This window comes from Eleutherodactylus coqui, chromosome 1 (genome assembly GCF_035609145.1).
Source record: "Eleutherodactylus coqui strain aEleCoq1 chromosome 1, aEleCoq1.hap1, whole genome shotgun sequence".
Taxonomy (NCBI): Eukaryota; Metazoa; Chordata; class Amphibia; order Anura; family Eleutherodactylidae; genus Eleutherodactylus; species Eleutherodactylus coqui.
In genome coordinates, this window is record NC_089837.1 from 467,224,280 (window position 1) to 467,235,221 (window position 10,942).

General features: G+C 47.8%; 1 protein-coding gene across 2 annotated transcripts in view; it reads right to left on the bottom strand.

The window, feature by feature from the left end:
* LOC136584914 (thiol S-methyltransferase TMT1A-like) overlaps positions 1-10,383 on the bottom strand; it is a 35,848-nt gene extending 25,465 nt beyond the window's left edge. For both annotated transcript variants that reach the window (XM_066584349.1, XM_066584350.1), the window contains exon 1: positions 9,856-10,383. In XM_066584349.1, coding sequence (XP_066440446.1) covers positions 9,856-10,353 — 498 coding nt within the window. In that variant the 5' untranslated portion in view covers positions 10,354-10,383. The remainder of the gene's footprint in view (positions 1-9,855) is intronic.
* Positions 10,384-10,942: the final 559 nt, after the last annotated feature.

Genomic DNA, 10,942 nt, shown 5'->3' on the forward strand with positions numbered 1-10,942 from the left:
TTGAGACGAGTCCGGTGGCTTGTGACAGTAATCTGGTAGTACTCAGATTTACTAAGCTAATATTTGCAATGGTGAAAATACAATCTTGTTAATGGTCCAAATAGATACAGCAGTATGCAGTGATTTGAACATGATGAAGAATACAGCAATATTGACTTGACGCTCTCTCCTTTCCTTTCTCTGAAATTGATTTGTAAGACAATTTACCCACTAGTTGCTCTAGCTGAAGGGATGATTTAGGTTTAACAAAGTGTAGATGAAGCAGAGTGGTCACTAGACTAATCCTGGCTTTGAGTTTACCGGGTAGTTTTAGACTCACTGTTTTAGTGGAAGACCGAACTCTGCTGTGGATCACCCAGGGAGTGGAATGAGACTTCGCTCAACCTTGGGAAGAATGTGTTGATCCTGCTTTCTCTATGGCACGAGTACCTCCTCCTTTCTGACACAACCTCTCTCATTCAACACATGACTACAACCACCACTCTCTCACTCCTGGCTGCAACTGCCTAACTGCTCACTGATGACACATCCGTGCGGCTCACAAGCACCATGCTCAGCACGGACGCTGAAATACGTAGCCCAGATGTAAAGTCCATGCGACACAATACTACTACACTCAGCACTGCAACAGGGAACGTACACAGTTAGAAAAAGCAACACACCACATTATGTGGGATGGTAGCACCACTTCAGGGAGAGGGAAGGAAGCCTGGCCCTAACCTAGCAGGGAGGTGGCAGGTCCCTGCCTAAAGGAGAGTCATCGCCTCGATAAAAGGCAGCCCCACGGTCTTCTTTCTGGGCCCTGATGGTCCCTATATGAAAGCAAAAACAGAAATGAAAAGCCACAAAACAAACTGGAAAGAAACCCGCAGCTACTTATCTGCAAAAAGAAAAAAGAAAACCACACCTCCACCCTACTCCCAGGCATGGCTAATCCAGCATGCATCCATGCAGCAAAGGCAGACAGCACCAGCAGACTTTGCACATAGTGCATTAACCCTTGACCTGCTTAACAAGGCAACAGGTATTATCCTGTGGTGAAGCCACTATGCTACAACGTTGTCACGATCAACAAGCCACGACAAGCCACTCCTCCTTATATCTCCTCTTCTCCTTCCTGCACTTTCTCTACTCCTCCCACTCTGCATAGGGACTTGAATTGCTGTTTTCCCGCCCTTGGACTCTGCACCAGTGAGTTTGAAGCTGACTATCAGCCAATAGGGCACCAGCTGACATCAGGACTAAGCTCTAGGCTTACAGGAGGAAGGGGAGAAAAAGGATCTCTCCTACAGACAGAACCTTCTATGTCCAAGGACGGCACATAGACAGGTGTGACAGGACAGATGTTGCTGTGAGTGTTCTGTAGGACCTGCTGAGCCACAACATACGCAGGAGTCACCGGCTGGGCACCAGGTCAGATTCTGCTGCGGGATCATGCATGCAGAATCCGACCCGGCCGTGTGCAATCGCACCTTTGCAGTAACTGCACCAACATGCAAATCAACAGGTTTTTAAATTGATTACAGCTAAATCCAATATTTTTAGTGTTCATTCAGTAAAACAGCAGTTTACTGCTCGACCATTAAAAAGCAAACTGCTTTTAGCTAGAATCACCTACAAATTAACATCGACCTTTATGTTGGCACAGTTCCAATTGCATCGCAGGAAGACCTCAACAACAGTTAATCCGCATTGTGTGAACACAGTCTAATTCAGCCCCATGAATGCAGAAAAGAACAGTCATTATCATTGCATTATCATTATTGGTCGCATTCTGTAAAATTAAAGGGGTATTTCCATCTCAGCTTTTCATGGCCAAGATGGGAGAACCCGATCCTCTGTTTCTAACCACGTGTTAGAAATAGTTGAGAGCTTCTGCACGGCACGGTTTGTGTAGCTCTTATTCAAGTGATTAAGAGCTATGGAAACAGTGTAGCAAAGTGCGGTGTGTTGTATCATAACTTCCTGGATTGCGGAAACAGCGTAGCGCTCTGTGCTATGCTGTTTCCGTAGCTCCCATTCACTTCGATGGGGCTATGGAAACAGCGCTGGGCTGAAGCACTCAGTTTTTGTAACTACCAGCTTGATGGCCGGTAACTATAGCAGTAGTTTTATATCTCGGTTGTGAAAAGCAGAGGAAATACTCCTTTAAATGCCACTCATAGTGATATTTAAAGTAAGACTATGTAATACTAACCTGGTACTACTAATAAAAACCACCTGACTTATATTGTACAGGTCTCCCTTTTTCTACCAGAATAGCTGTGATCCATCAAGGCATGAATTCTAAAAGCCCTCTGAAGGTATCCTGTGTTTTCTGACATCAAGACGTTAGCAACAGGTCTTTTAAGTCCTTCAAATTGCGAGGTGTGATCTCTACAGGTTGAAGGTCATTTTCAACAACATTCCGAAGATGCTCCATCAGATTGACATCTGGAGACATCTTAGCACAGCAAATAAATTCTAGCACAGACAGCTATAGTCCATTAAGAGGTGATTGCTCTTAGTAAGAGAAACCAAGTAATATTGTAGATATGATACCTTTTAATGGCTAACAAAAATACATAATGTTATAGCGAGCTTTTGAACCTCTCAGGGTTCTTCCTCAGACATAATGGAACAGATCTGAAGACGCATTTATATAAATATCATGTGTATATGCATTTATATAAATGCCTCTTTAGCCATTAAAAATGTATCATATCTACAAGATAACTTGGTTTCGTTTACTGAGAACACTTTTTGCTTTACTGGCTAACACAGTACTAAACTTTTACAATCCATTAAGAGTCACATTAAACCTGGATACATTGGTAAGTGACACAAAATGCTGTACACAAAATGAAAAATAAAACTTGTTTCATACCAACAGGCCACTTTCTATTGCTCCATGGACCAGTCCTGAAGCTCACATGCCCATTGCAGGTGTCAGCATGGGCATTGTGACCAGTATGTGGCTACTCAACTTCATATGTAGCAAGCTGCAATGGACTGTGCATCCTAACATCTTTCTATCCTAGCCGGTGTCGCTAATAGTGGTGCAACACAGGTTCTGGATACAAGTTAGACACCAGAGTGCAAAAATCTATCTTTTTATTACAACTACTAACAAGTAGATATGCTTGAATAAGATAAATAAAAATTGAGGCCCGCCCATCCAAGTATTGCAAAAAGGTACTGTAGGCACGTAGTCAGAATTCTCTTAGTCACAGTTGTCTTTTAAAACACAGATAAACAAATGTTCACAGATAAATTTTTCCAGAGTCTCTGATTGCCTGACTGTAAGATGGTTAATGAGAGGGAAACTTTGCTTTTTGCCCTCTCTTCCCTACAATCTGTTTGGCGATTAGAGATGAGCGAGCGTAATCGTCCGAGCTTGATGCTCGTTCGAGTATTAGGGTACTCGAGATGCTCGTTACTCGAGACGAGCACCACGCGGTGTTCGAGTCACTTCCATTTTCTTCCCAGAAAAGTTTGCGCCGTTTTCTGGCCAATAGAAACACAGGGAAGGCAAGGTTTGCAAGGTTTGTCGCGCCAAGATCAGCCGGGGAGCCACCAGCCTCACCACCACCAGCATGCGCATGCATATGATGGCCAAGCACCCCACAAGGTGGGACGAAGGCCGTTCACCGCCTCCGGTTTGCACCACTGCCTCTCCCCCTGTGCCCCAACCTGCCACTGAGATCCAACCCCCCTCTCAGGACACAGGCACGAGCGCCTCGCGGCCTGCACCCACACCCTCACCTCCGCTGTCCTCGGCCACATCCAGCAATGTCTCTCAGCGCAGCAAATTGATCAGCCTGGAGATGCTGCCGTACAGGCTTGTGGAAACAGAGGCTTTCAAAAACATGATGGCGGCGGCAGTCCCACGCTACTCAGTCCCCAGTCGCCACTATTTTTCCCGGTGTGCCGTCCCAGCCCTACACCAGCACGTCTCCCGCAAAATCAATCGTGCCCTCACCAACGCGGTTACTGGGAAGGTCCACTTAACCACGGACACGTGGACAAGTACTGGCGGGCAGGGCCACTATATCTCCCTGACGGCACATTGGGTGAATTTGGTGGAGGCTGGGACCGAGTAAAAGCCTGGGACCGCACACGTCCTACCCACACCCAGAATTGCGGGTCCTTCCTCGGTTCTGGTATCTGCGGCGGTCTATGCCACCTCCTCTAAACCCTCCTCCTCCTACTCAACCTCTACCTCTCAATTAGGAAATGTGAGCAGCGTGTTGCCAGCAGTCGGTGTGGCGCGGTGCGGCAGCACAGCGATGGGCAAGCGTCAGCAGGCCGTGCTGAAACTACTCAGCCTAGGTGACAAGAGGCACATGACCCCCGAGCTGTTGCAGGGTCTGACTGAGCAGACCGACCTCTGGCTTTCGACGCTGAGCCTGCAACCGGGCGTGGTCGTGTGTGACAACGGCTGTAACCTGGTGGCGGCTCTGCAGCTTGGCAGCCTCACACACGTGCCATGCCTGACCCACGTCTTCAATCTGGTGGTTCAGCGGTTTCTGAAAAACTACTTGCACTTGTCAGACCTGCTTGTGAAGGTGCGCCGTGTCTGCGCACATTTCCGCAAGTCCACCACGGACGCTGCCACCCTGAGGACCCTGCAACATCGGTTTAATCTGCCAGAGCACTGGCTGCTGTGCGACGTGCCCACATGGTGGAATTCAACGCTCCACATGTTGGCCAGGCTGTATGAGCAGCGTAGAGCAATAGTGGAATACCAACTCCAACATAGGCGGCGTAGTGGGAGTCAGCCTCCCCAATTCTTTACCGAGGAGTGGGCCTGGATGGCAGACATCTGCCAGGTCCTCGGAAACTTTGAGGAGTCTACCCAGATGGTGAGCGGCGATGCTGCAATCATTAGCATCACCATTCCTCTGCTATGCCTGCTGAGAAGTTCGCTGCAAAGCATAAAGGCTGACGCTTTGCGGTCGGAACAGGAGACGGGAGAAGAGAGTATGTCGCTTGATAGTCAGAGCACCCTCATGTCTATATCTCAGCGCGTTTTGGAGAGGGAGGAGGAGGAGGAGGGGGAGGAGCAGGAAGAGGAGGGGGAAGAGACAGCTGGGCCCACTGCTGAGGGTACCCATGCTGCTTGCCTCTCATCTGTTCAGCGTGTATGGCCTGTGGACGAGGAGGAGGAGGATCCGGAAAGTGATCTTCCTAGTGAGGACAGCCATGTCTTGTGTACTGGTACCCTGGCACACATGGCTGACTTCATGTTAGGCTGCCTTTCTCGTGACCCTCGCATTAGATGCATTCTGTCTACTACGGATTACTGGGTGTACACCCTTTTCTACCCCTGGTATAAGGAGAACCTTTCCACTCTCATTCCCGAAGAGGAGAGGGGTTCGAGAGTGATGCAATACCACAGGGCCCTGGTGGACAAAGTGATGGTAAACTTCCCATCTGACAGCGCTAGCGGCGCAGTTCCGAGGGCCAAGTAGCAGGGGACACATGGAGATCAGGCAGCATGTTCAGCGCAGGCAGGGGAACACTGTCTAAGGCCTTTGCCAACTTTATGGCTCCCCAGCAAGACTCCGTCACCACTCCCCAGTCAAGGCTGAGTCGGAGGGAGCACTGTAAAAAGATGGTGAGGGAGTCCGTAGCCGATCGTACCACCGTTTTCCGTGATGCCTCTGCTCCATACAACTACTGGGTGTCAAAGCTGGACACGTGGCACGAACTTGCGCTGTATGCCCTGGAGGTGCTTGCTTGCCCTGCCGCTAGCGTCTTGTCAGAGAGGGTGTTTAGTGCAGCTGGGAAAATCATCACGGACAAGCGTACCCACCTGTCAACTGCCAGTGCTGATATGCTTACACTCATAAAGATGAACAAAGCCTGGATTTCCCCAGACTTCTGTTCTCCACCGGCGGAGAGCAGTGGAACCTAAAGGTTCTTTTCGCTGCAACCGCAGATAAAAGCACTCTTCTCTGTCACCGGTAAAACGGGGCATTTAGCTTTGCCAATCTGTCTCTGACATTAGTCCTCCTCCTGCTACTCCTCCTCCAGAAACAACATGTCAATTCGCTGAACGGCCAATTTTTCTGCGGCCCAAAAGGCTCATCTACACCTACCAATTTTTTTAACAAGTTTTGTAAGTTTCAAAAGTATTAAGACTGTAACATGAACCAATTTTTTCGACAGGGCTGCCTCCAGGCTCTGTTACAAATTAAGCAACAATGAGCTGTATCTTTAAAAAAAATGTTTATGGGTTTCACCTGCCCTCTCGGTTGATAAATTTTTCAGAGGTACACTTGTACTCTTGGTACACTACTTTTTGGGGCCCACGCCTACACTCTTATCCAACTTATTTTTCCGGCCTTCGCCTACGCTCATGGTATCCCAGTGTTTCAGAGGTTGGCCTATACTATTACTAGAGAAATTTTACTGGGGTCTGCCTGCCTATACTTCTGCTACAAGAAAGTTACAGGGGTCTTCCTATACTGCTGCCACAAGGTTGTTACTGGGGTCCGCCTATACTGCTGCCACAAGGATGTTACTGGGGTCTGCCAATACTGCTGCCACGTTAATTTTACAGGGGGTCTGCCTATACTTCTGCTACAGAAATGTTACTGGGATCTGCCTATACTGTTACTACAGAAATGTTACTCGGCTCTGTGTATACCGTTACAACAGAAATGTTAGTAGGGTCTGTCCATACTTCTGCCACGATAATGTTACTGGGGTCTGCGTAAACTTCTGCTACAAAAATGGTACTGGGGTCTGTCTATGCTTCTGCTACATAAATGTTACAGGGGTCTGCTTATACTGCTGCAACAGAAATCTTACAGGGGTCTGCCTATAGTGCTGCTACACAAATGTTACTGGGGTCTGCCTATACTGTTACTACAGAAATGTTACTAGACTCTGTCTATACTGTTACTACTGAAATGTTACAAATACTGGGCTCTGCCTGTACTGCTGCTACTGAAATGTTACAGGGGTCTGCATATACTTCTGCTACACAAATGTTACAGGGGTCTGCCAATACTGCTGCTACATAAAGGTTACAGGGGTCTGCCTATACTTCTGCTAATGAAATGTTACTGGGGTCTGTCTATACTGTTACTACAGAAATGTTACTGGGGCCTCCCTAGACTTCTGCCACATAATTGTTACTGGGTTCAGCTTATACCTTTGCTACAGGAATATTACAGGGGTCTGTGTATACTATGGGTGCACTAAGTCTTCCCTATCTGGCCCCAAAAAAACCCTGACTGACTACGGCATGGATTGTGGGCCGAGGACAACATGTATTTCCTCTCACGTAACCTCAGCTATCCGGGGCACTGCAATGGGATTTCTTTCTGTACCGTCTGTGTGTTCCTGCTAGCCACCCATGCTGTGGGTGCACACAGACATGCCATAGCGGAGTTGTACCTGCCTGGCAGTTTAAAAAAAAACAAGAATGTCTAGGGCATGGCGTGTGGGCTGCAGCCAACATGTATTTCCTCTCACGTAACCTCAGCTATCCGGGGCACTGCAATAGGATTTCTTCATGTACCGTCTGTGTGTTCCTGCTAGCCACCCATGCTGCGGGTGCACACAGACTTGCCATAGAGGAGTTGTACCTGCCTAGCAGTTTTAAAAAAAAAACCCAGAATGTCTAGGGCATGGCGTGTGGGCCGCAGCCAACATGTATTTCCTCTCACGTAACCTCAGCTATCCAGGGGACTGCAATGGGATTTCTTTATGTACCGTCTGTGGGTTCCTGCTAGCCACCCATGCTGCGGGTGCACACAGACTTCCCATAGAGGTGTTTTCCTGTCTGTCCCCAAAACACTGATAGACTTGGGTAGGGTGCAGAGTGCAGATGGTTTACCCCTTGCGTTGTCGATGAGATATCCGACCCCCAAACAGAATGAGTAGTGTGTGGACACATGGAGTCCATATTGCTATGTCACTCGCAGCACCTTGGGCCACACAAGGTGTTTGCTGGGACAGAGGCTGACCCAGGGCCTGCTCACATACTTCCCACACCGAGTATTGCTGCATTGTGGAGATGTGTAGAAGTGCTGGGCTGGCAGCTGAGTCCCCTTTATGCCCACGTTTGCAGCTCCTGACGGAGGTGGCAAAGGATTGGAATGAAGATCGAACGTCAATTTCTCATCGATTTTCTACAGCATTGTGGGCTATCGCCCTCCCCCCTTTAAAGAGGGTCGCTACCTGGCTCTGCCAACCCTCTGCAGTGTGTGCCTCCGGTTCCTCCTCATGGCAGAAGCACTTATAAATAGACATGAGGGTGGTGTGGCTATGAGGCGAGCGTGTGGCATGAGGGCAGCTGAAGGCTGCGCAGGGACACTTTTGTGTGTGCTGCGGATGCAGAGTCGTGCGGGGGGGTTGGGCTGCATGTAACCCAGGAGAAGAGGCAGCGGTGTGTCCCACAGGCAGTGATTGTGCTTGGTTGGAGGTAGTGTGGTGCTTAGCTAAGGTGTGACTTGCTAATGAGGTTTTGTCCTAGGTAAAAATTGTTGGGGGGGGGGGCACTCTTGCTGCTATTGTGGCTTAATAGTGAGACCTGGGAACCTGAAATGCAGCCCTGCATGTAGCCCCTCGTCTGCCCTATCCGTTTCTGTGTTGTTTCCATCACTTTCGTAGGTTTTGCAGATTTGCACAAATGAAAACCTTAGCGAGCATCGGCGATATACAAAAACACTCGAGTTGCCCATTGACTTCAATGGGGTTCGTTACTCGAAACGAACTCTCCAGCATTGCGGAAAGCTCGACTCGAGCAACGAGCACCCAAGCATTTTGTTCTTGGTCTCTCATTCTCTGCTGCTCAGTAGCCAGGCTGTCAGCTTTATCTAGTGGGTCTCCTGGCAGAACACTTTACCTTGAGACAGAAGGTCCTGCCTGAGGGGCAGTGGAATCGGAGTCTGTATCACCTAGAAAAGACTTATGAGAACCAGGGCATTCTTTGGCCACGCTCTGCAATGTGGTACGGCAGTTCTGGATTTTATGCAGAGTCCGAGAAATTAAGGGAAGGGGAGAAAAGGCATATGCCAGATCCATGTACCATTCCTGTGAGAGTGCATCCTGTACCAGGAAATTGTCTGCTGGATTGAAGGAGAACATTTTTTGCATTTCAAATTTGTCTTAGATACAAAGAGGTCTATCTGGGGTTCACCCCATTGAGGTGTCAGCAGATCGAATACTTTCAATTTTAGGGACCATTCCTCTGGATCTAACCTTTTCCGACTCTGCAATAATGTTCTGATAGCCTTTCAGGTGATTAGCCATTAAGGACTCTATCTAGTTCTCCACCCAGGAGAATATTCTTTTTGATAAACATTTAAGATGGAGTGTCTGGTGCTCCCCTGGTGATAACTAAAAGAGGCTGTTGCCAGACAATATTTTTACGTGTTTTCCACAAATGATATCTTCAGCTAGAATCAACGTTTCCCAAAATGTCCTGAGATCTCTATAGCTTAAGAATTTAGAGCAGACATAAGCCGGACAGGAACCCTACAGTGCCCTGTCACCTGTGCTTTCCAACCAGACTCACTAGCAGTGGTGGTTATTGAAAAATCAGGACAGAGACCACTCGACCCCCTATTTTATTTTTAAAGATTACTGGTGACAGCTACCATTTTCAGGGATTTTTCCCTGTTTGGGTGGACAATTGAAGCTTTTGTCTAAAGACGATTACCTTCTATCTCCTGTCGACAGGATTTCCTGCTGGAGGGGCCTAGAGTGGAACCTATCTGTAGACAAGTGGTCCTATGACCGAATACCCTCACAGCTTCCCTTATAGAGACAGCGTATTTGCTGCAGGATCCGAGCTCCGGATCCCGCCGTGCAAATATGCCCATGTGCATGAGGCCTTAGAAATAGCCCAAAACTCACCGGCCTGAGAATCCTCTTGACCTCTTTCAGTACCGCTGGCGTGTTGGGCACAGAACAGGCCAGTAAGGTGCACACAACAACATCCATAGAGTCATCGGCCACAGACGTCATGTTGTCAGCAGAAGCCAACACGAAGCGCTCGTATACAAGATGGTCATTTTCTGCTTGGCTTTTGCTCAGGAATTTTTGAAAATTTGGGTTGACATCCACGCAGGTTACTTTGCAGCCACTGGGGTAATACTTGAAGTTGGCACCTGAGCCACAGCCAACCTCTAGGAGCCTGACTTCTTTGGAAGGGCCAGAAAAGTTAGAGATATTGCTGAAGAGTCTTCTCTTCTGATCATTCATCAGTCTGTTGTACGTTTCAGTGACGCTGGCCATGAAATAAGGAAAGACTTTCCTAATGAATGGATCCCAAAGGCCAAGATAATTAAGAATGTGAGCAGGCAGCATGATGACAGCAGCTACAAGCTGCAACACAAGTATAGTCACAGACATGTTGGAGTGAAGTGTTGCCTGGAATGAGCAGAGAAGGTGAATTGAGAGAAGCTCAGTTCTGTATTCATAGACCCAGACCCACCCCTATCTCTACAAAGAGGGAGGAGGCTGCACAATGCAGGGCTTACAGAAAGTTCTACTCAGCAGAGCCAACACAACCTACGTGAACGTTGGACTTTTTGGTGGCCGTCATTCACACAATAGACATACAGATATGCTGTGATAATAGCAGAAATCCGGAAAGCGAGTTAGATTCAGCTTAAAAAAAAAAAAACTACGTCATCAATATTAGCAATAACTTCACATCAATATTGTTAAAACAAACAAAAAAGAAACTTACTGCACAATGATGGATAATGATGCAACAGTTACAATTTTCAATAGATTGGTGTAGCAGCATGCAATACCGTAGCAGATTCTGCAGCATGGTATTCTCTGTACTGATACAGAGTCCTGTATGGCTCTTTACCACGAAACTGTGCAAGATAATGTGTGCTGCCATCAGGTGCTTCATATACAAGACTATTCTCCACTAGGATCAATGCCCTCCAGGAAACGATCTCTGCACCTGCTACAGACTGCCTTCACA